At 37.8% G+C, this 27,777-nt stretch overlaps 1 protein-coding gene across 2 annotated transcripts in view; it reads left to right on the top strand.

Moving 5' to 3' along the window:
- The first annotated feature begins 3,420 nt into the window (after positions 1-3,420).
- Positions 3,421-27,777, top strand: part of LOC306647139 (phosphatidylinositol 3-kinase regulatory subunit gamma) — an 86,278-nt gene continuing 61,921 nt past the window's right edge. Inside the window, exon 1 of one of the 2 annotated variants that reach the window (XM_079116156.1) lies at positions 3,421-4,287. In XM_079116156.1, the coding sequence (XP_078972282.1) occupies positions 4,182-4,287 (106 nt within the window). In that variant the 5' untranslated portion in view covers positions 3,421-4,181. Of the gene's footprint in view, positions 4,288-14,895; positions 15,812-27,777 lie in introns of those variants that run through there. The other variant, XM_079116157.1, reaches the window with a different exon arrangement.

The raw sequence follows: 27,777 nt of genomic DNA, 5'->3' as shown, positions 1-27,777 counted from the left end.
TGAATTTAATCCACACCCAGGCCAAATATAATTCTCCAGCATGGAAGTGGTCCAGAACACTAGAGCTAACATTTTTTGTGTTTGCCAAAAAGACTTAGGTAGTTTGGTGACAAATAATCAGAAGTTCACTTCTGTTTCTCAACCGAAACTAAGACCCATGGTTCATCCCCCAGTACACCCCACCCTGCACACACACATAAAAGAGGGGTTGGGGAGGAAAGCCAGCATCATCTGACAGGTACTTTCTAACATGGCAGAACACTGTTCAAACCCTCCTGAAGGAATTGTGCTTCTGCTTCTTGCATCATTACTTTTTGGAGGTTTCCTATTAAAAAAAATATGTGTGTGTGTGTATATATATATATGTATATATATATATATACATATATATATATATATATATACATATATATATATAAATTTAGTTGTCAATGGACATTTATTTATTTATTTATTTATTTATATGTGGTGCTAAGGATCAAACCAGGACCTCACACATGCTAGGCAAGTGCTCTACCACTGAGCCACAACTCCAGCCTCAAAAATATATTAAGTTGGAGAGTTGGGTTATATAATTTTAGGTGACAAAATTAAATCATAGCTTTACTCCATATGTCAATCTTGCACATTTGATTATATACTGTGTTATTCCCATTATTCCTTCATTCCATTCCCCAAATCTGTAGGTGTGGGGAAAGGCTCTGGGTAATGGCTCTGTGTATTAGAATTTGGAACCCTACCACTAATGGATGAAATGTGGTCCAGGCAAAAGCTGCTGTGGAAATCTGAAAGCCATTATCTTTCCACACTTTTTTTTTTTTTTTTTTTTTTTTTTTAAATTGGTATCAGGAGTTGAATGCAGGGTTTCTTAACCACTGAGTCACATCCCCAGCCCTTTTTTATATTTTATTAGAGACAGGGTCTCACTGAGTTGCTTAGAGCCTTGCTAAATTGCTGAGACTGGTTTTAAACTTGCAATCTTCCTATCTCAGCCTCCCAAGCTGCTGGGATTACAGGCATGCGCCACAAAGCCCAGCTCACACTTAGTCTTTTCACCCTCATTTTGTTTGGGAATGCACCCCCCCCCCCAAAAAAAAAAAAAAAAAAAAACCCAAACAAAAAAACTCCAACTTGTCCTTGACTGATTGTTCTGCCTTGTAAGGTATCAAATGTGAGTAATCCTCTGCCCCCCACCATAATGGGGATTGAACCTAGGGACTTAGCTCTAACACTGAGCTACATCCTCAGTCATTTTTATTTTTCGAGACAGGGTCTCACTAAATTACCCAGGATGGTCTTGAACTTGAGATCCTCCTGCCTCATCTTCCCCAGATGCTGGGATTACAAATGTGTGACTCTGCACCTGGTTTCCCAGCCCTTAATTTTCTTTTTTTTTTTAAATTTGAGACAGAGTCTCACTAAGCTCCAGGATGACCTCAAACTTGAAGTCCTTCTGCTTCAACCTCAGGCGTCACTGGGATTACAGTACTGTATTACAAATGTGAGTACTTCTGGCTCCCAGATATGGTGAAGTAGACTGCTGGGAAGTCACTCACAAATTAGAGTTGATCTTCCAGCATCTTCTACCTGAAGGAATGGTTCAGAGATTAAAATTAATGAGCCCTGCCCCAAAGTTAATCTGGCATTTGAAAAGCCTTACCCCCTCCCAGAGATGTAAGAAAGCATTTTCAGAAACGTAAGGAAGAATACTGATGTTTTCTTAGTTTAACCCTGTTTATCCACACTTAGCAGCTATTTGCCCCTTTACTCTATACCTAGTAGGTACACATTTTGACGGTCTGCTCCCAGGTACTGTCTCAACTCAAGGCACCTTTAAAGAAAGCAGAATCACTTTAGGAAGCAGAGGGTGAAACGTGGCAACTTTTCTATGGGTAAATCAATATAGCAGAGGAGCTTAGGGTAGGAGGTTTTGCTAGGGCTTAAATCAGGTTGTCAACTCAAACACAATGGGCTTTGTTACTTCTGTACAAAGAGGAAATGGAACAGTTTTTGGCCTCCTCAGAGCAGGATGGCAATTCCAGGCACAAATCTACTTTTAGCTATTCAGTGTTCCCAGCAAGTTAATTAGCTGTTTCTGAAATGCATGGAAATATTCAGCATTTTCATACCGAAGCTGATCTCACAGCTTTAAGGGAGGGCCTGGGTGAGTGAGGAAGGGGGTCTGTCAGGGAAACAGAATGGAACCCTTTTGGCAAGAGATTACAACACCTGTGATTTATCTCAGAAATCACATACGCACTGTAATTCCAAGATATTTTTTCCTGGCTTGAGCACTCAAGCTAGAGGACTTGCTGAGACGCCCCACTGTTTATTTCAGGTGTGGGGAGTTACCTCCGAGTTCAAAAGTCCTTAGGTGGGAAGCGCAGATGAACTGCGAAATGCCTCCCAAAGAAATGCTTAACGACTCAAAATGAGACAAAAGCTCAAAATACTGAGATAGCGGCAGGAAAGGCTGCAGGGGGCCATGGGCACATCCTGTCACTGAGAGGGAACGATCCTGCAAGTGGGTTTGGCGACCTTTCCTTTATTTGACAAGTTGTCACTGGAGGTAGGAAGAGCAGTCCCACAAGAAAGAGGTCTCTGCCTGGAGATCTCCTAAGGACCAGATGTGCGCGCGGCCCCGCCAAGTGACAGTACGAGTCCCTCTACCTCCGCTTCCCTCCCCCGTGGCCAGTCTCCGGGCAGAGGTGTCTCGCTCCAGCCGGTCTTCCCCCTCCTCACTGGTCCCGGCGGATCGAGGCTCAGCGGGAGCCCCGCCTGTCTCCGGGCAGCTTGAGCCCCCGAGCGCTCGCCCAGCCTGTCAGTAACCGTCGTTTGCGCTTTCTTTCTTTCTTTTTTTTTTCTCCCCCCCGCTTCTTTTCTTTCCCCCTTCTGCCTTTGTCCCGCTTAGTAACTGGGGTCTGACCAATCGCTGCTACACCGGCCGGCGCCGGCTGTCTTCTCATTGGCCCGCTTGGGGCGCGCAGCCGTCTCCCGCTCCTCCGCAGGAGCAAGGCAGACAAAAGACGCAGGCTCCAGGCTCCGGCAACCCGGATCAGCCAATCACCGCTCGTTTTACCTTGTTCCCTTCCCTCCCCCTTCCCTCTCCCTCCCGGCTCGGCTGGCGTGCTCCCGGCACTGACTCCTGGCGAGCGGCCAGCGCCCGGGCTGTACCATTCTGATTGAGGCTGTGGGGGGAGATAGAATTGTTGATTGAGGAGCCAGGCCCCAGAGACCATCAGGGAGAGTTAAAAACCGAGGTAGAGGATCGCCGCTTAACACTTTCTAAGGCACTTGACAGTTATCATGCGCCGAGATCTGATAGAACGGCAGGGGCAGTGGTGATACTGGTTGTGCCCCCTATTCTGCTTGATTGGGCGGCGCCTCGGCAGGGGGTTTTGGGGGCGGGGGAGGATGTCCCCTCCGCGCCGTTAAAATGAAACTCCAGAGGCTGGAATCAGGGCCGAGCGTCAGGGTAGCCGGCACTGGCGGGATTGCTCACACCCCGGCGGGAGCGCCCAGTGGAGCCGAGCTCACTGGATTCTCTGACCAGCCCTCATTCCGAGGCTCCTGCGGCTTTTTTTCCGAGCCCGACGGGAGCAGAGACTCAGAGCAGAGCCTGAGTCTCGGCCCTTGAGGGAATCGCTCTCTGCAGACCATTGGGACACCGAAACTTGAACGCAATTCCCAGTCCCTTTTTTTTTTTTTTTTAAATACCTTTCTTTGTCATTTCCCCTGCTTTCTCGCAACGCGTTCTTTTTTTTTTTTTTTTCTCCATTCCACCCACCTCCTTCGAAGGACACAAAAAGTGGCTTCCGCGGAAAGATTTGGAGGCGGCAAGAGCTTTTTTTCTTTGGAGAGCGATTGTGTAGAAGGACTTTTGGGAAGCTGCTTTTTAACACCTCTGCCCTCCTCCCCACAAGCTTCTCTGTAGCCCTCTGGGGAGAAAAGCCCATAGCTTGAAAGTTCAGGGGGAGCATTTTTCTGGGTGCTGTAGGAGGGACGAAGAGGACCCTCTCCTCCTCTTGGTAGTTGGCTGGACTTTGGCCAGCCATTGGAAAACCCGAAGTACATTTCCGTGTGGAACTTTTGTAGATATGTATTTTTAGATTTTTAAATATCAGACCAAAAAGTATATATGCTTTTTATATATTTCCTGACGACCTGCCCCTGACAGCGAGATGTACAATACGGTGTGGAGTATGGACCGCGATGACGCAGACTGGAGGGAGGTGATGATGCCCTATTCGACAGAACTGATATTTTATATTGAAATGGATCCTCCAGGTACTTGGGAGAAAAAAAAAAAAAAAGCATCTTGTGATGGGTCTGATTTGTGTTTTTAACAAGACCTTGGTGATATTTTCAGGGAAGGAGTATGCTGGGGTGCACTAGCTTCGGGATGAAGGGCAGATTTGCAGTTAGAGCTGCAGTAAAACTGCTTCTGGTTTACACGTTTAAAGTTTGCAGTTAGGACCCTGATCCTATTGTCCTGCGAAGGTGGGGGTGGGGGCTAGAGTGGGGGTTGGAGGAAAGACTAGTTTTTGTTTTTGCCTTTAAATGTCGTTCAGGTTTTTGTCAACCCTCCCCCCACCCCCCCTTTCAATTAAAGACTTTTACTTGCAAGGGATGTTTTATATCCCACTGTTGAAGTCACTTTTTCCCTTGGGGGAATTTCTTAAAGCTTATCATTTTATACATTTGTCTGATTTGGTTCGTTGTGTTTTACCTTGGTTAACTTCAGAAACTGAGTTGCCTACGTGATTATTCATTTTAGGACTCCCTTTTTCTCTCAAAGAAGTCAAATGCCGGTTAGTGATTTTCAGGGATTGGGCGTTCTTATTCAGTCATGGCCTTAGTCTGAGGTTTTCCTTCCCAGAATATAGTAGCTCAGACAGATCCACATGCAATCTTTTACTATTCCTTAATGTATGATGATTTAACTTAATTTATGGGATAGAGTTTAATATAACTTCAACTTTCAGAGTAAAAAAAGAAAACCTTTCTCTTTCTTGTGAATATGTGATATGTACATATATGTGATGGGTTCCGATATACATGTTAACATATACACATACAGTGTTATTTTAGAGCTTTATCCAAGGCCTTTACAGGCAGTCTGTGTATTTGGTAGGGAAGGAAAAGGAGGGAAAAATGAAAAAGTTTTTTTTTTTTCCTTAAAATTCTGCTGTTATGATTATTAGCCGTCAGATTTTCAAACCTTGTTTGCAATTACAGACAGTGCTTTATGTAATGATTTTGAATAAGTAGAAGGCCTTTATGACTCCTTGCTTTGATTGAGGATGAATTCATTATATTTTTTAAAAATGTTATAACTAAGCCTATAGAATAAATTGTATGTCACTGGGAACTTGGTTTATTATAAGATTATATATTTTTGGAAATGTTTGAAAGGATTTAAGCCCATGCAAATATAATGAAGTATGAATGTCTTATAGAAGGTATGTAGAAATTATTTCTGTGTTCTTTTGAATGGTGAATTTTCCTTTTTTTTCAATTAGTAATGATGTTAAATGATGCTGTATTAAAAACTAATTACTAATATTGAATAAACCTTTTTCACTCTTAATGATCACTCAGAATTTTTTTCTTTTGTTTTAGAGCCTTATTTATTTGCTTTTATAATTGTGACTGCAATACAGATACTGCTTTTTGGTGTTTTGTAAAGTTTGTAAGATTTGCCACCCATCTATTGTGTGTCTCCCCCTTTGTTTCCCCCTAATGGTAAAGCTTCACTTCTGTTAGATACATTTGTCATTCATATGCTAAGAATTTTAGTGCATCACTGAAACCTTTTTTGTAAAAAGTAAGGTTAATAATTTTAGATTTCTGTTATTGTAAGAATTATATATTCTGCCTTAGAATTGTATTGTATCATATAGTATCTTGCCTTGGAGACGTACAAAGGGAATATGTTGGGCGGGGAGGTGAGTAGGGAGGAGGAGAGAAAATGAAGGCATTAATGGTTGAAAAATATTAGCCTAGTAGAAAAATAATGGCCAAGTTGAGTTGAATTTTCCAAAAACAATTTTTAAGAAAAGTTGACTATTGTAACTATGTAAAGATATGGTCTTATAAGATTATAGAAAATTCTGATCCAAACTTTGTTTTCTGTGGAAATAAACTTTTGTGTTTAAAATTTTCATCCTTGAATGAAATTGTGCATACTGAGATGCCGAAAATATGTACATGCTGCTTTTCATTATTCATTTTGCATCCTTAATATAGAATATGGTTAGTTATTCCTATTAGCGTTTTTAAAATATTTTTTAGATGTTGATAGGCCTTTATTTTTTTCATTTATTTATATGCGGTGCTGAGAATTGAACCCAGTGCCTCACACATGCCAGGCAAGCCTTCTACCACTGAGCCACAACCCCAGCCTTCCATTAGCTTTTTAAAAAGGAACCATACTTGAATATGTTGAAATATTGCCAATGAAATTTTTAACAGAAATAATGTGCATAGCAACCTTGTATGATTAATTAAGCTTTGAAACATTTAAAGTTATAAGTAAATCATCAGTGAAGTGGTTGCAGCATGTTTTGTATCTATTTTTTCCTAGCTCCTACTCTGAATCAAACTCATATTATTTCCTGCCTGGACTGGAGTGATAACACACTAAACGTTTTCCTGACTCTACTCTGTCCAGTGTACAGTAATGTTAAAAGTATTATCTGATGATTTACCTTCCAATGATAAATCTTCTAGTGAGTTTAAAAACCTTCCAGTGGCTTCCTTTTGCCTACTTAAAAACAAAAAAATGCCAAACAGCTGTCATTAAAGTTCCTCTATTTTTATTTCTAACCAGTTTTCTAGTCCATTCTTCTAGAGTGCATCATAACTTTTGTAGAAGCTATTTTTTATTTGCTGTTCCTTGAATGTATGTTTTTATCTTCTTCCTGGGATGCCTTTCACTCCCAGTATTCACTTGTTGAAATTGTATATACATGTTTAGAATCCACGTCAGATACATTTTTTGCCAGAATATATGTTCCGTGATCCCTTTTGTTAGAAGTCATTTCTCCTTCCTTTTTCATCCCTCTTACAGCACTTCTCAGATGGAATTTCTTTCATTCTGTTGAGAGTAGCTACTGTGTTTATGGAACTTGTCCCTATAGAATTGTCTTCCCACCTGGTTGGAAGCTTCTTAACTTGCTCAGGGTCTTGCAAGTATTAGACATTGAATCAATATATGTTGAATTAATAAATAAACTAAGGAATTTTTTTTTCCTAGCCTTTAGGTATTTTCTACTTAAAGTCCTTGGTCATCTCATTCCTTGGCTAGTGCAATAGCCTAGGGTTAGTTAAATAACTTTTGAGTTAGACATTTGTTTACTTAGAGCCTTTAATTATTAATAGTGCCATTTTTTTGGTACAGTTTTCATCTTAATTTTAGACTGAACCATATATGTATGCTTAGTTCTTGTGTTATTGCTTCTAAAGTGGCCTCAAAAAATATTTGTCAAAGTTGTTTCTCTCCAGCCTATCTTTCAGTAACTATCATTACATTGTATCCTGAAGGTTTCTAAACTGACAGTGTAAGAATTGAGTTCAAATGGGAATTTAGTGTTTCTGTATTTTCTGTCAGCTATTGAAATTATTGAACTCTTTAGATGAAACATAAAACTTTTTATTTTAGAAATGTTAAGATTGTGGTGCTGACAATTACCTGTAAGCATCTTGGTTACTCTTTCTGTGAATTTGGGAATTGGGATTATTCTGTAGCAAAGCAATTACTGGATAGGCCTCTCAGAGTCCCACCTTTGGTTTAGAAGGTATTGAAAGGTTAACTCTGCATAACTGATATAACTCATGCACAAAACTTATAGATAGTGGACTTTTAGCTCAGCATCTAAGTTTTGACATTATTGATCTGATATGGGGGAAAATGTAATAATTCCTTTTTGGAAAGTAATAGACATATTCTTTAGAATTATAGACTGTTTTTGTTCTCATCAAGATAAATTTCTGAAATTATCTTTAGGTGGCAACATCTCAGTAGATAATTAGAAAATTAAAAAAACTTTAGTTATTTGTCAAAATATAAGTATATTCTAGAGAAGTGGTTCTCATTATCCCTTTATGATTCCTAAAAATTACACCAAAGAACTTCTATTTTAATGGGTTATATCTATTGATATTTACTGTGTTAAAATAAAGCTGAGAAATTAAAAAGTACTTAATTGATTTACAAAATAATGAAAGGATTACATGTTAGCATAATTTTAAAATGAAAAAATAGCCATATTTAAAAAAAAAATTAGAACAGTAGAATTTTTAACCCCCTTGTCCCTAGTACTGGTGACTGAACTTAGAGACACTTTACCACTAAACTATACCCCCAACCTTTTAAATTTTATTTTGAGATGGGGCCTTACAGATTTGCCCAGACTGGCCTTGAACTTGGAATCTTCCTTCCATAGCCTCTTGAGTTGCTGGGATTATAGGTGTGAGCCACTGTGCCTGGCATGGTTTTGTTTTTGCAAATATCTTTAATAGCTGGCTTCATGGAAGACATCTAAATTTCCACATTTGCTCCTGCATTCAACCTATTGAGATACCACATATTATAGCATGTGGAAAACTCCACTGTACTGTTGTGAGAGAATGAGAATGAGAAAGGCAAATAATGTCTTAATAATGTAGTACTATGACAATATTTTGACCTCTTTGACTTTGAAAGAATCTTGTGAATTCTTGCTATTTCAGTTCCCTGACTGCATAGTGTGGTGACCAACCTGGTAAAGTATCTCTAACTTTGAAGCGAGGTAGTTTAAGGAAACCTATTAGCTTTCTCTGGTATGCTTGATATTTCACCCTGGTAAAATTTAGATTAAGTAATATTATGGTGGAGAGCTGGTGTACTGTTCCTGTGGTTGGGGAAAATATGCTGAGCCCACACTGAAGAAATAGATCATTTGCTACTCTGTAGTCCTTACTGTTAGCAAGTTGGGTATCCTATTTCTGTGATTGAATTTTTCTTTTTAACCTGAACATTTGATAGGTTCATCTGATATAACTGTTTCTTCAGTGTTTGGTCACATATTTGTTTTATGATCTAGGTATCATTTTTTAATATCCTGTAGTATGGGTAATGTTAATATAATCAAACAATGTAAAAACTGTACCAAATAGTTTTACATCTTATTGAAAAAAATTAGTCATTGCTTTTGTTTATTGTAGTTTATTCAACCTTGTTTCATTATGAGGTTTCTCCCTTTTGTTAATGCTTTTTTAAACTTTCAGCTCTGTTTTGATACTGAATACCTTTATATTTTTCTTAAAATATACTAAGGATAGAATATGTATATGGTTGCCATATTTAACAAGGTAGATAGAAAAGAATTATAGATATGTATATGTGATATGACATAACTTTTTTTTGATTTTGAAGGAGGAAGCAGTCTAAGTGAGTAGAAGGAGTAGAGACTAAGTTGTGCACACTTTGTAATCCCAGCAGTTTGAGAGGCTAAAGCAGGAGGATAGCAAGTTTGAGTCCATCTTGGGAATTTAGTGAGACTCTATCTCAAAATAAAAAGGGTTGGGAATGTGGCTTAGTGGTAAAGTGCCTCTGGGTTTAATCCCCAGTTATCACAAAAAACAAACAAACAAACAAACAAATACAGAGATGATATGGGTTTCAACACTAGCTTTGTTTTTTACCCTGCCCAAGGTTATGTGGTTAGTACTAAACTTCTCTGAGCATCCATTTTTTTTCCCGGTACTAGGGATTGAATTTAGGGGCACTCAACCACTAAGCCACATTCCCAGCTGTATTTTGTATATTATTTAGAAACAGGGTCACACTGAGTTGCTTAGTGCCTCATTTTTGCTGAGGCTGGCTTTGAACTTGTGGTCCTCCTGCCTTTGGCCTCCTGAGCCACTGGGATTATAGACATGTACCACCATGCCCGGCTCCATTTTCTTTTTTGTAAAATTAAATTAAACCTTGCAGAGTTGTGGGGATCAGTTGTACAATATCATTATCTAGCATGGTGTTTGGTACATGATGTATACCTAATAAATTTTAAATTAACATTTTAAAGCTTATTACTGATAAGATATAATTATCCTAAGTCTAAAGCCACATACTGTGTTGCATGTCTACAATCCCAGCTAGTCTGGACGCTGAGGCAGGAGAATTGCAAGTTTGAGGCCAGTCTGGGTGATTTAGTGAGACTTTGTCTCCACCGAAAAAATAAAAAGGGTCAGGGATATAGCTCAGTGGTAAAGTACCCCTAGGTTCAGTCCCTGGTACTGCAAAAACAAACAGAACCCCCAAAACAAAACAAAAAATACCTCACAGAAAACAAAAAACCTCAAACAACCAAACAAAAAATCTCGTCTAACTCTTGAGTACTCTTTGAAGTCAAAACTTTTGAGCTATTTCACCCTTCTTTTCTTCATCCTCAGCATTTAAACTGGGGCCATGCTTTGTCCATTTTATTTTTTAAGTGTTCTTTCTTTCCTGTTTATAATATCTCATGAGTCTCTGGAAATATTGTTCCAAGTCATTTTTTCCTCTTAGTTTCTTTTGCTCTTCTCATCCTTATCACCTCATATTTGAAATGATTTTTAATGAATAGTCAATAACATTTTTTGAATAATTAGTATAGACCAAGCAGTATGTTATGTTTTCATATATACTATTACTTTCAGCCCACAAAAACTTTATAAAATAGGCAGTATTACCTCATTACCCCACTTTTCAAAAAGGAAACTCTCCCTCTTTTTTTTTTTTTCCCCCCCCTCAGTGCTGGGGATCAACCCCAGAGCCTCTTACATGCTATGCACTCTACCACTGAACTATATCCCCAGCCCTTTCTGTTTCTATTAAGCAGAGGATATACTCTTAAACTTGGTATACATGATCTTCAGTAATATGGCACTGACTTACATGTTTATAACTTTATTACTAATCCTTTATTCTCAAATTTCTATCCTATTCCTTCTAGTCTAGTATCCTCAATATATCTTGCTTATTCCTATCTCCAAGCTTTTGCTTACACTGCTTCCTATGTAGAAGCTACTCATCCCATCCCCATCTTCAAATCAGGATTCTGTGCTAGTCCCCCCTTGCTTCTTAAAACTTTCTCCAAAAATTCTAGTAGTGCACCCTTTTATATCTATGGTCTTTGGTCTGTTATTTTGGGATGGAATCATGTGTTATATTTAATTATGAATGTAATTTATCTCCCCAAAAAGATAAGCTGCTGCTTTTTTTTTTTTTTTTTTTTTTTTTTCCTGGTACCAGGGATTGAACCCAGGGATACTTAACCACTAAGTCACATCCCCAGCCCTTTTTTGTATTTTATTTAGAGGCAGGGTCTGAGTTGCTTAGGGCCTTGCTAAGTTGCTGAGGCTGGCTTTGAACTTCTGATCCTCCTGCCTCAGCCTCCTGAGCCTGGCTTCCATATTTCTCATGTATCTTCTTTTCTCTGAATATCCAGTACCAAAGTACTTTGTTAAAACTTAGGCTGGTGGACCCAGCCAATTTCATTTTTTGACTAAAGTATAAAATGTTGATATTATTGTCAGCCTGTGACCATTATATTTAAATATAGGGGTTAGTAAAAAGATGCAATACTTAATGTTGTTATTGGCAAGATTTTGCAATACTTAATATTAGCAAGATTTTGTTTAATGTTGTTATTAGTTTTTGAAACTTGGAAGAATTAGTAAGTTTTTCAAAGCTGTTATGTTAGTTTTACACAGCACAGGGCCAAGTGGAGACTTAAGTTACCCAATGTGTTATTATGCCAATTAACTTTAGAATGTGTAGAACTTGACATGTGATATCAAGGTAAAGTTAGCCATTAAACCTTATTAAAGATCAGTTTCCAAATAGCTTGTATATAGCATGTTATACCTTGTATATATTTGTAGGTTCATATAAAGTGTGAACCTACAAATATAAAAAAAATCATATATTTTTAGGTTTTTTTGTTTTTTTTTTTTGGTGTGTGTGTGTGTGTGTGGTGCTGGGGATTGAACCCAGGGCCTTGTATTTGTGAGGCAAGCACTCTACCAACTGAGCAGCTATATCCTCATATCCTCAGCCCCTATATTTAGTCATTGATGGACCTTTATTTTATTCATTTATTTATACGTGGTACTGAGAATTGAACCCAGTGCCTCACACATGCTAGGTAGGCGCTCTACCACTGAGTTACAAACCCAACCCAGGTTATCTAGAAACAGTGGTCTAGGTCCAGCCTGCCAGATTGTACCATTTTGTACATGTCATGTCAATATGAATACTGTGACCTGGTATTGATGAGCCAACACAAAGGCAAAGTCAGTACCATCCACCATTAATCAGCCTTGGATATCCTGTTTGATGTTCTGAGGGTATGTGACAACAAATCCACAGCTTATGGTTATGTAATCTTAAATACTTACAGTTTTTTATTTAAACTTAAGAAAAGTTCAATCATGAATCAAAATTTTGAAATCTGAAATTATTTTGGAAAAAAAATCTTACTAGAAGGAATTGTTTGTGCTAGAAATATATTGCTTTGGAGTTTGTTCTTGCATATGTTAATAGACTTTTTTTTTTTTCCTGGTACTGGGAATTGAACCCAGGGGCACTTTATCAATGAGCTACGTTCCCAGTCTTTTTTATTTTTTGAGACAGGGTTCACTAAATTGCTGGGTATCTTACCAAGTTTCTAAACCTGGCCTGGAACTTGCAATCCTCCTGCCTTAACCTCCTGAGTCAGTGGGATTATAGGTGTATATTAGACTTTTGACTTTCATTTCTATAATAGGGTCACTTGGTATGTTATAATTCATGCTGAGGTTCTCATAAGCATTTATAGAATTAACCACAAACTTTTCCCCCTTATATTAGTTCTGAGATATATTTCACAAAAAAGTATTTAGTTATTTTCAACTGCATTCAGCAGAACCTAATTCAAAATGGCTGGAGAAGAAATTTTATCTTCTCATATTATAGGCTACAGGGTTGGTTGATTTCAGCAGTTCAACAATGGCAGTAAAAAGTTCATATTTTGTTTAACCCATATTACTCAAATCTGTCATCCTTGAGATTGGCTTCATGTTTAGGATGGTAGCAAAATGATTGCAGTGATTCAAGACATTATATCCATACAATGCATTCTGAAAGAAGATGTCCCTTTGTATGCCTCTGTTTTTGGAGAGAGAAAACTCTCTAGAAACCTCTAGCTGACTTCTTTTACATCATTTTGGCTGGAATTAAGTCCTATGCTAGTTCTTGAACCAATCACTTGTGATTACTTTTAGGCTAATTATGTGCCTGAATCTGGAATGGTGTTTGTTTGACTTCTCCTGGGGGGATATGGTATATAGGGGAAGGAGTCTATTAGAAAGGGAAGAAGGAGGGAATGGATGCTAGGTGAACAGTGAACAGTCCATACCCTGGAAAGTAATTTGGAGAACCCATGCTGGGGATTAAACCCAGGGGTGCTTTACCACTGAGCTGTATCACCTGCCCTTTTTATTTTTTATTTTGAAGCGGGGTCTTGCTAAATTGCCCAGGATGGGCTCCAATTTGTGATCCTCCCACCTCAACCTCCAGAATCACTGGGATTACACGTGCGTGCCACTGTGGCTGGCTAAACCATACCTCTTTTCAAAATTCTTGTCTTTGTGTTTGTCCATAAAATATATGAGCTGCTGGGTGTGGTGGCATACACTGGTAATCCCAGTGGTTCTGGAGCTTTAAGACAGGAGGGTTGTTAAGTTTTAGGTGACCCTTGGCAACTTAATGAAACCCTGTCTCCAAATTTAAAAAATGGAAAGGGTTGAGGATGTAGCTCAGTGGTAGAGCACCTCTGGGTTCCATCCTCAATATTGCAAAAACCAAAACTCCAAAAAAAACAATAGCAACTTATTTTATTCCTTTTTCAAGACTGGCACCTGGAAACCAATTTTCATTTTCTAAGCTGGAATTCACTGGGTCGCATGCTATTAAGAGTTAAATATATGACAGACCTTTTTCTGTCTTTCTTGTTAGTTAACTTACCAGAAGATGAAAGAGATAAATAACTTCTCTAGCACTTTTCTTTTTTGAGAAACATAGGCATTGGAATACAGCATAGTATAGCAAGTGAATGAGTGAGAGGATTTTGCAAAACCACAATGTTCAAATTCTCAAGTTTAGTAAATTAAGTAAACTTGGAATCCGTGGAATGATTTATGATTTGAATGCTAGCCTTAAAAATTAGGATACTGTTTTAAAATAACCTATAGTAAAGGACCCATGTTAGGCAAGCTCTGTCTACCACTGAACTCATCCCCAGCCAGACTGCCTGAGTTTAGATTGTGTCTCTGCCACTTCCTAGGATGTCACTAGGCAATTTGCTTATCTTTTTGTGTTGTGTGTCTCACTTAAAAAAATGAGTGTGATAATGATCATTCAAGAAGATTTAGTAAATTAATAATCGTAAAGCATTGTGCCTGGAACATATTAAATGCCCGTATTTTTGTGTATTAGTACATTCAAGATTTTCGACAAATGTTTGGCTTCCAGAAACTGTTCTAGGAGCAACAGTGAACAAAACAGCAAAAATCTGTCTTCATGGAGTGTTCATTTCTTTTTTTTTTTTTTTTTTTTTTTTATTGTAAACAAATGGGATACATGTTGTTTCTCTGTTTGTACATGGCGTAAAGGCATACCATTTGTGTAATCATAATTTTACATAGAGCAATGTTGTTTGATTCATTCTGTCATTTTTTCCCTTCCCCCCACCCCTCCCACCCCTCTTTACCCTCTATACAGTAGTTCCTTCCTCCATACTTGCCCCCCTCCCTAACCCTAACTCTAACCCTTCCCTCCCCCCCATTATGTGTCATCCTCCACTTATCAGCGATATCAGGAGTGTTCATTTCTGAGAGAGGGAGGAGAGCAGAGAATAATCAAACCCATAAGTAAAATACATAGTGATTGTGATAAATACTATGAAGAAAAAGCAGAGAATAAAAATAGAGAGGGCTGAGTTTGTGTGTGTGTGTGAGTGTGTGTGTGAAGATTGCTATTTTAATTGGGTGGATAGAGAGGGTCTGGACAGGGAGTGTGTTCATGGTAGGTGTGAGGGCAGGGATTGAACTTGGGTTCTGCCATTGAGCTACATCCTTAGCACTGTCCCACCATCTCATTTTTTGTGTACTAGGGATTGATCCCAGGGGTGCTTAACCACTGAGCCACCTCCCCAGCCCTTTCTTAATTCTGAGATAGGGTTTTGCTAAGTTGCTTAGGGCCTTACTAAGTTGCTGAGGCTGGCTTTGTACTTGCCTTCTTCCTACCTTAGCCTACCCCAGCTGCTGGGATTACAGGTGTGTGCCACCATGCCTGGCAGCCATTTTTATTTTAAATTTTGAGATGGTCTTGATAAATTGCCTAGGGTGGCCTTAAATTTGTAAGCCTCTTGCTTCAGCCTCCTGATTCCCTGGAATTATAGCACGTGCCACTGTGACTTGCTTATTTTTCTCTTGTTTTGAAGTGTTAAAATTCTGATCTCTGACATTTGGTTGCTAAGTAGAAGTATATGTGGCCATAGTTATTTGAGGCAGGCTTAGTCACAAGTTACTTTTATAAACAATTCTGTATAGATCTAGATTTGTATTGTGATTTACTTTTAAAAGTAGCTTTTTTTTTTTTTGGTACTGGAGATTGTACTTTACCAGTGAGCTATACACCCTACTCTTTTTATTTTTAATTTTGAGATAGGATCTCACCAAGTTGCTTAACCTGGTGTTGAACTTGAAATACCTGCCTCAACCTTCAGAGTAAGTGGGATTACAGGTATGTGCCACCAGACCTAGCTCAGAAGTATCTTAGGAAAGAAAATTTTCCTGAAGTTCTTTGTTTCTTTGGTGAGCTATGAAGGTGAGAAGTTAAGGAAGCCATGGCATACATGTTTCATTTTATGTTATGTGCTGAAGTTGTTGGTATAATTAATATAGATTTTTTTTTTCTCTTATGAGTGTAATGCTTAAGTGCCTGATACTGGTATAAAAATGGAATAAGTATCTGTTATTCAGTGGTTTTTCTTTGGTACCAGGGATTTAACCTAAAGCACTTAACTGCTGTACCACATTTCCAGCCCTTTTTTCTTTTTTTATTTTGAGATAGGATCTCACTAAATTGCTTACGACCTCAGTAAGACTAGCCTTGAACTTGGAATCCCTCTGCCTCAGCCGCCGTGTCATTGGGATTAGAGGTGTGTGCTACCATGGTCAGCTATGTTGTTCAGTGTTTTAAGACTATTAGATTCAGATTGCTGGTGTTTTCAGTTCTAGCTGTTTGTTTCTAGTTTGTGCTCCCTGACAGTTTCCTAATCTGTATAGCAAGGGTAAGAATATTTACCCCATTGTAGGGTAATTGTGGGAATTATATGAAATAGTAGATGTAAGACACTTAAGACAGGTATCTCTTATTATTGTTATTGTTATTAAGTTGGGATATTTTGTGGCCCATATCTACAGTGTCCCTCACAGAGGAATAAACAGCCTAGTAGTCCATTTAAAATTTAAAAGTAATTTATATTTTTATTCCATCCTCTCAAAAGTGCCAAAGGGGGAATTACACTCACAGCATACTGCAATACTACCAAAAATCCAATTTCTTCATCTTTGATCAATATCTTTGCATGGTTAATCCCAGACTTCCTTTTCTCTCTTAAAATTTGCCAAACTCTCTCATAACACACACACACATTCTCTCTCTCTCTCTCTTTTTCTGTTTTTCTTTTTCTTTTTTTTTTTTTTTTTTTCCTTCCTTTCTCAACTATTAGTTTCTTGTCCGGGAGCACCTGTCTTCCATTAAACTCTCTCCCTTGCCCATTTCATTACTCTGACTATGCAGTAAGAATCTGGAACTAAGAGAGGAAAGAAGCTATAAATTCTCATATAGCACCATCTTTGTTTCTGTCACACTTGGCTGCCCTAGAGGGTATAACACATTTTGACTTTTGGAAGAAGTTTGTTTGGTTTTTAAAAGGACAATCAGATGGTTTAGGCTTGTTGCAGGACATTAATTCAGAATTTGGGTTTTAGTCTTTATCCTAATAAACATGAAATATAAGCACTGCTGTCACATCTGCCTGACTGGGACTGATTTCTAAGGCTAGCCATGGAAATTTACAGTTGCCAGATAAAATGATATGTCCCATATAATATTTGAGACATACAACATCAAAAGTTTTTTTCTTTGTATTGCGTTTAGGAATATTTATAACTTGATCTAGTAGATATCAGGATCCTTTCACTCTCAATAGTAGAAAAATCCAACCCAAATTGGTTAAAACAAAGAAGATCTTTGTAATTGAAAAGATTTCATCAAGGCTGTTGGGCTTTGGCCCTGTTTTTCTGTAATTCTCTGGGATTTACTCTTTATCAGCTCTTTTCTCAGGCTGACTTTCCTGTAGTACAAGATGGCTGCCTTTGGCTTCTGGGATTGTATGATTCCTCATTCCTGGGAGAGAAAGATGATGTTTCCATGAATATAAAACAAAAATCCTGAGCTTGACTAATTGAACCATCCTTTTGTTCCAAAGGATCACTGACTTAAACTCTGGGTAGCTTTGTCTGTCTAGACAAGTGGCTTTTAAATTTGAGTGTACCTTAGAACTACCCAGGGTTTTTTTTTTTTTTTTTTTAAACATAGATTTCTAGGCCCTACTCCCAAAGTTTCTGATTTAGTAAATCTGGGGTTCAGTTCCAGGAATTTGTGTTTGTAACATGTTCCCAGATGTTACTTACTTTTGGGGCACAAATCATACTTCAAGAACCACTGCTGTATCAAATCAGGGTCTATGCCTGGAGTTGGGGAAAAAGTCAGTTCCACCTAAATTCTTTACAGCATGGTCAGGGCATAAGATATGTTTTGGGGAGTTAATGGCAATGTTCATTAAAGAGAGAACTGCTGGTTTTTAGTTTTTGCCTGTCTAGCTTCTCTTTTTTTTTCTCTTAGAACCAAACTTCTCCCTCTTGCACATTCTCCCTCTTCTCATATTCAATGTGACTTGAATGGAGTTGACCTAATCCACTGGTTTAAGGGTGGGCACATGACCCAGGCCTGGGCAAAAAAGAGTACTTGCCTGGGTTAGTAATTAGCTCAGAGGTGAATAGGGGAGAGATCTTTTTTAGGATAGTCAATGTACATGATTATTACTATCCTGGCTATTGGTATGAAGATGACAATCTTTGTCTTCAAGGAGCTTATTCTGTAATAAAGGAAGAACTGCATGTAAACAGGTGCATACTTTTTTTCTTTGTAACTTTCCCTTTCTTCTGGCCATCCGTAATATACATCCCCCCCATGGTATTGAGGATTGAACCCGGGGTGCTTTACCATAAACTACATTCACGTCCCTTTTTATTTTTTATTTTGACATAGGGTCTTACTAAGTTGCTGAGGGTCTTGCTGAGTTGTAAAGCTGGTCTTGAATTCGCAATTTCCTGCTTCACCCTACTGAGTTGCTGGTATTACAGGAGGGCACCACATCTGACTACATTTTCATTATACTCTACTCTATTATCTCCTTTGTAATTCTCTCTCTCTTTTTTTTTTTTTTTTTCTTCTTCTTCTTTTTCTTTTTGGTACCAGGGATTGAACCTAAGGGTACTTACCCACTGAGCCACATCCCCAGCCCTTCTTAATTTTTATTTTGAGACAGGGTCTCATTAGGTGGCTTATAGCCTCGCCAAGTTACTGAGGCTGTCTTTGAACCAGGGCTCCTCCTGCCTCAGCCTCCCAAGCTGCATTACAGGCATGTACCATCATGCCTGGCTCCTTTGTAATTCCTTTTTTTATTTTTGGTACTGGGGATTGAACCCAGGGGCACTTAACCACTGAGCCATATCCCAACCCTTTTTTGTATTTTATTTAGAGATAGGGTCTTGCTAGTTGCTTAGGACCTTGATAAGTTGCTGAGGCTGGCTTTGCTTCCAATCCTCCTGTTTCAGCCTCCCAAGCCACTGGGATCCTTTGTAATTCTTAACTACAATTTACTCTTAGTAGTTCAACTTCTTTAGGTCTCATTAGATTATCAATTTCCATCAGGAAAAGGAGAGTCCATAATTAATTGCTGGTTCTCCCATACTTGGTCCTATCTCTGACACACAGAAAGTAGTCATAAATATTGGTTGAATGAATGTTTGAATTATGGTAAAAGAAGAATATATACACAGAGGAGGAATAATTGGTTAATTGATGGGGTAGTGGAGAGGTAATGGCCTGTGTAAATGCCCTGAGGTGGGAAATGGAGTTAGATAAATCTGGACAGGTAGGTGAGTTCCAGATTGTGAAAGGCCCTGAAATATATTTAGGGGTTGGACATTACCCACAGAGAATTGGATAGCACTAACTGGTTTTAAGTAGGGAACGGAATATGTTTGCTGCAAATGAAAAACACGGAGGAGAGTAAGATTAAAGAAGAGAAACTGGGGCTGGGGTTGTGGCTCAGTGGTGGAGCACTTGCCTAGCACATGTGAGGCACTGGGTTCAATCCTCAGCACCACATAAAAATAAATAAATAAGATAAAGGTATTGTGTCCATCTCCAACTAAAACTTTAAAAAAAGAGAAACTGGTTAGGAAGTTATTTCAGTATAGACAAAAGATGTTATGAAAGCCCAAGGTAAGGTAGTAGCAATAAGAATAAATAGGAGAGTTGTGTAAAAAGTAGAATGGATGGGGCTTAGAGATTATCCTGAGGAAAATGAAGGAATCTCTAATAGATTCCTTTTAGTTTCTTGCTTGGGAGATGTTGGTACTATAAACTAAGGGAGGCAATTTAAGGATGAAAGACAGGTTTGGATCAGAAAGCCTCTAAATAAAATTGAGGCAGAGGTGAAATGGACCAAGTTTTTTTCTTTTGGTGATTTCTTTTTCTTCTAGGTTTTACTTATGGAGGAAAGGAGAGTGGTTTTTACTGTTTCTTGATTTGGACATAGAGCAGATGGTAGTAAATCAGATATTACTGATTTCCCATGGGTGGAGGAGAGATTACCAAGGGACCTGAATGCTTCCAGGGTATTAGTTGCTAAGGTAATTTTTAAGCCACCTCATCTTTTTGAAAGCAAATGGGTATAAATGATAAGAAAATTAACTTTCTTTCTTTCTTTTTTTTTTTTTTTTTTTTTTTTTTGCCTTGCTGGGATTAAACCCAGGGCCTCAGGCATGATAGGCAAGCACTCTACCAGTGAGCTACACTCCCAGCCCAGAAAATTAACTCTTCTTCCCCACATTTTTAAAATTGATGCATTGTAGTTTAACTCTTAGTCAGATATGGTGGCACATGCCTGTAACCAGTGACTCCCAAAACTGAGCCAGGAAGATCCCAAAGTTGAGGTCAGCTGTGGCAACTTGGTGGCAACTTAGTGAGAACCTGTCTCAAAATAAAAAGGGATGGGAATGTAGCTCAGTGGTAGAGTGTCCTTGGATTTGAATTTTTATAGAATAAAAACTGTGTTTCACATCTTTGTTTAGGATTATATGAACATGGAGAAAGTTGTGAAAGGTGCTTTTTTGTCACTTTTCCAATAGACTGTAGCAGTGAATGAAATAGTCTTTGCCATGTGTGGAAGAAAATAGGACAGTATGCAAATTAAGAAATAAATGTATAGTATGATAGGTGGAGATAAGTAGTCTACAGAAACAACCACTGGGTAACGGGGATAGAGGGCAGAAAACGAATTGCTGTCTTATTTTGAGTAGCCAGAGAAGGCCTCACTATCTGATATGGTAATTTAACTTTATTATTGTGAAATATAATACGTACTTAAAAGTGTATAAAACAAATACACAGTTTACAGGTTTCATATAAAATGAAAAATCATCACTGAGGTAAAGATGTTGAAGGAAGCCAACTGTCTAAAAGCCTGAAGTGTGCCCCTTTCAAATTATATTTTCCTTCTTTCTGCCTGAGGTAATTATTGACTTTTTAGGGTAATTACTTCCTTTCTTTTGTTTATGGTTGTATCCCTAAATGATATATATTATTTTTGTTTGTTTTGACTTCGATATATATGTAATTATACAGTATATGTTCTCTTATGTTTTTCCTTCTGTATTATATTGTCTATATTTTCATGTAGCTGAAATTTGTTTTTTTATTACCATAAAGTATTTTATTATATATCAACTTTTTATCCTACTGGTAGATATTTGGGTAGTTTCAGCTTTTGGCTATTACGGACAGTGTTGTTATGAACATTTTTATACATATGCTCTGCTGCATATCAGCATGTTTCTATAGGGCATATGTCTAGGATTCAAAAAATTGTGGTTTATCGAATACGTGTTATCCCTTTTAGAGAATGCTAAACTGTTTTCCTCTGTAACAGTATTTGGGAGTTATTCTACATCTACAGTAACCCTAAATATTGGTAGACATTTAAATTTTTATAAATCTTAAGTGTTTATAGTGGTATCTCATTGCGGTTTAAAATTCATTTGCATTTTTCTTATTGTTAATGAGATTGAACTTTCATTGTATTGGCCATTTGGTTATCCTCTTTCATGAAATGCCTTTTCATGTCTTTGCCCATTTTTCTATTAGATTGTCCTTGTTTTGTTTTTTTCCCTGTCTTACTGATTTTGTAGCAGTTATAGATTTTGGATTTCAGTCCTTGGTGTGTCTCTCTCTTTTTTCAGAAAGTTCTTGGTCTCTTACATATGTTGCAAGTATTTTCTCACATTTAAGATGACATTTTGAAGTGAAGGAGTGAGTCACAGGGATAGCCAATGAAGGGTATTATAGTTTGAATAGGAATTGTTAAGACTCAAAGGCAAAAATTCTGTTTTTGGTTTTTCATTTTGTTACTGGGAATTGAACCCAGGGGCATTCTACTACTAAGCTACAACCTGAGCCCTTTTTATTTAATTTTTTTTTTTTTTTTTTTTTTTTTTTTTTGTGGTACTGAGAATCGAACTCAGGGCCTTGTGCTTGCAAGGCAAGCACTCTACCAGCTGAGCTATCTCCCCAGCCCTATTTAATTTTTAAAAATATTCAGACAGGATCTCTTTAAGTTGCTGAGGCTGGCCTTGAATCTGGATTCCTCCTGGCTCAGCCTTCCAAGTTGCTGGGATTATAAACATGTGCCATCATGCCTGGCTAGGAGGATTTTTAAAATTTTGTATTTTATAAAAGAAGTTTATTTCTTACAGTTCTGGAGACTGGGAAGTTCAAAGTCAGGGTGCTGACTCTGCTGAGGATCTTGCTTTGTCATTCCATGGCAGAGGGAGATGAACAAGAGAGCAAGTACTCAAACTTGCAGCCTCAGCTCCCCCCCGCCCCCAGCTTTTAAAAATTAGTTACTGTTGTTATTTTTTGAGACAAAGTCTTTCTAAGTTGCTGAGGCTAACTTCAAACTTGCAATCAATTCTTCCCAAGTAGGTGGGATGCTGCATCCAACTTCAAACCCTTTTTATAGCTGGCATTAATCCATTTATGGGGGCAGGCCCTCATGACACACCGCCCATTACTGCTGGATTGAGAATTATGTATCTGATGGGCTGGGAGTGTAGAGCACTGACCTAGCATGCTTGAGGACAGGGTTGAAATCCCAGCAGCGCACGCGCACACACGCGCCAAAAAAAAAAAAAAGAGAGAGAGAGAAAAAGGAGAGACAGAATGAATTAAATTTCTACCACATGCCTTTTGGGGACATATTCAAACCATAGCAGTACCCATGAGGTGTAGGCCTTCCAACCAGATCATGGAGTCTAACAACAGCACTTAAAGAAAAGTTCTGTTTGTATTTGTATTCCAATATTTAAAAAAAAAAATATTTTTAGATGTTTATAGACCTTTATTTTATTCATTTATTTATATGTGGTACTGAGAATCGAACCCAGTGCCTCACACATGCTAAGCAAGTGCTCTACTACGAGCCATAACCCAAGCCTCATGTATTCCAATCTTATTATCCATACAAAATTGTTTCCCAAAAGCCTTAGGAGTGTTTGCACATGTATAACAGCATCTTCTAGGTTCCTAATTTCTTCTCTCCAGTCAAAGTAAGAGCAGACTTTGAGGAATTCCTGGGCCCTATTAAGCCCTATAACATCTGGTCATGGCTAGCCATGTCATGACTATACCTGTCTTGGTCCCATGTCTGACTCTCCAGGTATTCCCTAGGATGGAGATTCAGCCTCTCTCCTCTGTCCAGCTTCCCCAGGAGCTATTGCTGTATCCCACTGGACTGGTGGAAATCTCACACGCGTAGGGGCCCAGGTCAGTGGAGGTGATCTGGGGCTGACTTGGAGCTGACAGAACATGTAGGAGTATTTTAGAGATGTTGCAGAGGCTGCAAAAGATTTTTTTCCTCCCAGTACTGGGGATTGAATCTAGGAGTGCTTAATCACTGAGCAAATGCCCAGCCCTTTATTAAAAAAAACAAAACAGAACAAAAAAAAACTTAGTGACAAGGTCTCACTAATTTGCTCAGGGCCTTGCTAAGTTGCTAAGGCTAGTCTTAAACTTGCAATTCTCCTTCAGCCTCCCAAGTTGCTGGGATTACAGGCGTGTACCACAGTGCCAGACTTGCAAAAGATTCTTATCTGAGATTGGAAAGGGGGTGGTTAAAAAGATCTCAGAAAAAATAAAATGAAGTAAAATGAAAAGAAACTTAAAAAATTCATTCCTTGATATGACTACAAATATGTAAAAATAGAAAATATTGAGATTTGGGTATAGTTCAGTGGTAGAGCATTTGTACAAGGTCCTGGGTTTGGTCCCCAGCACCAATAAGCAAAATAAACAAACAAAATAGTACATGTTGAACAAAAGGATGTAGAAAGTACTATGAATAAATGAATCTATCAATTTGATTATGGGATCATGGACAATATTTGACCTAGATTTGTTATATTTAAAAAGAGAGCAGATTTACAGATAGAGACTAAAGTTAAGTTTGAAAAATTTATTCTTTATAAAGATAAGGTTGGAGCTGCTTCTTGCTTATTACTTGAAGCATTAATAAGTGGGACTTGTGTTAGTTTCTTATTGCTGCCATATCTAATTACCATAAACTTAGTGACTTAAAAGTTATCTAAATTGTGACTCACTTGCCTTGTGTGTGCAAGGCCCTGGGTTCAATCCCTGGTACCGTGAAAAAAAAAAAAAAAGAAAAGTATACAAGTTATCTTATAGTTTTGGGGATCAGAAGACCCAAAATCAAGATATTGGCTGAGCTGCATTTCTTCTGAGGGTTTTAGGGAAAAATCCATTTCCTTGCCTTTTTTAGCTTCATTCCATACCTTTCTACCTACATTCCTTGATTCTTGGCACCTTACTCGTATGTCAAAGCCAGTAGGGTTGTCATTTCTTCAAAACACGCCCCCCCAACACTGCCCTGTTCTCTGCTTCCTTCATTATTTCTCCTTTTCTGACTCTGACATTCCTACTCTTATAAATACCTCTGTGAGTACTTTGGTCCACTTGGATGATTCAAGATAATTTCCCCATCTTAACATTCTTATCTTAATCACATCTGCAAAGTTCCTTTTGCCCTGTAATGTAATGTATTTACAGATCCCAGCAGTTCTTTAGAGGGCAATTATTCTGTGTACCGCAGACTCTAAATTTGAGAATAAAGTTTTACCCACTCTGTTTCTTAGGATTGGATGTAGTGAAGACTTGGAAATAAAAATAAAAGGTAAGAGAGCCCTAACTAGGAGAGAATGCGCTTGATGAATGTTTTTTGAATTCTTTGATATCTGCCATAAATAGTTTGGGATTGATATTGATGTGAGGGATGCCCAAAACATGATTAGAAACTTTTAAAGTCATATTTTTTGTGTACTTGCTGCCTTGAGAGGAAAAAGAATTGTATTTTGTTAGGAGACTGGTTTGATTTGATCTGTTTACCAACTATGTGACATTGAACATTTCTCATCTGTAAAATAGGAATAATGGTTAACTTGGAAGGATTTTTATAAGAATTACAAAATATACAATATATGTGTATACACACATATACAAATAATATAATAACACATACATTAGAGCTGGGGTGATAGCTCAGTCGGTAGAGTGCTTGCCTTGCAAGCCCAAGGCCCTAGGTTCGATCCCCAGCACTGCAAAAAAACAAAACAAAACAAAAAAAACCAAAACAAAAACCCCCAAAAAACCACATACATGTACATCTAATGAAATAATATTTACCTTATCTGGCACATAGCTGGTACTCTACCTTTCTTTCTGATACAGTGGTAGAGAAATGTTAGCTTAAGGGGAAGGGCTTGTGCTAGAGATTTTGCTAAAGGTAGCTGTACTTGCTAGAGGCTATCTGTGTTTAATGTGTATTGGGCTCTATGATCAGGATAGATAAAATTTGGGGACAAGGGAAACAATGTGGCTGATGACCGTTCTTTTTCTGGGGCTCATTTTAACTTTTACTATGGGAAAATTTAATTTTTTTGTGTCTTTAGGATGACCTTCCCCCCAACCCCCTTCAGTAAAATTCCACTGTTGTTCTCTCAGCATAACTAATCTTGGATCTTCACTTCCTCTTTATGGTAAGCTTAAATACTGATCATCTCATGCAATAATTGAATAAATATCAAATGCCCTTTATCAGTCAGACATTCAGCACTGGAGATAAAAGGACAAACAAGAAAATGTGGGGCCTCGAAGAGCTTATAGTCTTAGTACTGAAACAGCTCTCCTATCTTTAAAAAAAAAAATCTGTTTCTTGGCTCTCCTATCAATAGCCAATCTATAATCAATAAGCCTTACATTAGAGAGTTAAGAAAAGCTCTGTAGAATCAAGGGTATGGGATATGAGAAGTTTCATGGAGAAAACTATGCATGACATGAGAGTCTTTTAAAATGCTAGCTGGAAAAAGGAGTGTAGTTAAAGAAGAGGAAGTATAGGGAACCATACAAAGAAAGATATGAAAAAGTGTTAACTGTACGTGAGTTGTGGGTGTTTTGGTGTGTTTAGGGTAAAAGGTACCTGTGGGAAAGAAGCAGAAAAATGATCTTGGAAGACTGAGCAAAATTCAGATCACATTTGTTCTTATATGCCATGTTGAAGAGTTTGGACTTTATTCTATATATAGTGGGGAACTCTTGAAACATAGTATGTTAAACCAGTATGATTCAATTTGAGACTCAAAAGAAGCAGAGAAGGTAGGAAAAGAGACAGGAGATTGGTCTCTGGGAAGCCCAGGCAGGGATTTTTGAAAAAGAAACAATGAGTACCAGTGTAAATCTAAAGTGATTATGTGAGATATCTAAACTTTTCTATTGGGAAGACCTTAATGAGGCATGTATTTAGTGTTTGGGGTAGAAGTCAAATCATAATAGATTAAAAAGTAAATGTGATGGCTAGGGGTATACCTCAGTGGTAGAGCACTTGCGTAGTACAAGTGAGGCACTGGATTCTATCCTTAGCACCACATAAAAATAAATAAATAAAAGTATTGTGTCTATCTATGACAAAAAAAAAAAAAGTAAAAAAGTAAATGTGAGGTGAAACAAAAATGGCAAATATAGACCAATCTTAGAAAACTTGCTATGAAACAAATGTGAAAGGTAGCTAGAGAGAAACAGATTTTTTTTTTTTAAAGATAGGAGAGTTGTATATTTCTTCTGTTTTGGTAGAGATTTTAAGTAGAGATAAGATTGAATATATGGGTTTGTATGTTTTTTAAAATAATTTTTTAATTATTATTTTTATTTAGCTTTTAATTTTTTACAGACTGCATTTTGATTCATTGTACACAAATGGGGTACATAATTTCGTTTCTATGGTTGTACACAATGTAGATTCATACCATTCATGTAATCATACATTTATATAGGGTAATGATGTCTGTCTCATTCCACCATTTTTCATACCCCCTCCCTCTCATTTCCTTCTACATATTCTAAAGTTTCCCTATTATTCTCTCATTCCCCACCCCCACCCCCATTATATATCATTCTCCACTTATCAGGGAAAACATTCAGCCTTTGGTGTTTTGGGCTTGGCTTATTTCACTTAGCATGATATTCTCCAATTCCATCCATTTATTTGCAAATGCCATAATATTATTATTCTTTATGGCTGAATAGTATTCCATTGTGTATATATACCAGAGTTTCTTTATCCATTCATCTGTTGAAGGGCATCTAGGTTGGTTCCACAATCTAGCTATTGTGAACTGAGTTGCTATAAACATTGATGTGACTGTGTTACTGTAGTTTGCCGATTTTAGGTCCTTTGGGTATAAACCAAGGAGTGGGATAACTGGGTCAAAAGATGGGTCCATTCCAAGTTTTCTTAGGATTCTCCATACTGCTTTCCAGAGTGACTGTACCAATTTGCAACTCCACCAGCAATGTAAAAGTGTGCCTTTTTCCCCACATCCACGCCAACATCTATTATTGTTTGTGTTCTTGATAAAAGCCATTCTAATTGGAGTAAGATGAAATCTTAGAGTTGTTTTAATTTGTATTTCTCTAATTACTAGAGATGTTGAGCACTTTTTCATATGCTTATTAACTGCCTGTGTGTCTTCTGTAAAGTGTCCAGTTCCTTGGCCCATTTATTGATTGGGTTCTTTGTATTTTTGGTGTAAAGTTTTGTAAGTTCTTTATATATTTTCAGAATAAGTGCTCTATCTGAAGTGTGTGTGGAAAAGATTTTCTCCTACTCCGTAGACTCTTTCTTCACATTCTTGATTGTATACTTTGCTGAGAAAAAGCTTTTTAGTTTGAGTCCATCCCATTTATTGATTCTTGCTGGTTTGTATGATTTGATGGAATAGGAAGGT

Source organism: Sciurus vulgaris (assembly GCF_902686455.1).
Source record: "Sciurus vulgaris genome assembly, chromosome: 1".
In the NCBI taxonomy this organism is placed as follows: Eukaryota; Metazoa; Chordata; class Mammalia; order Rodentia; family Sciuridae; genus Sciurus; species Sciurus vulgaris.
Note: the sequence above shows the minus strand (reverse complement) of the source record. Positions and strands in the feature narration are given on the sequence as shown.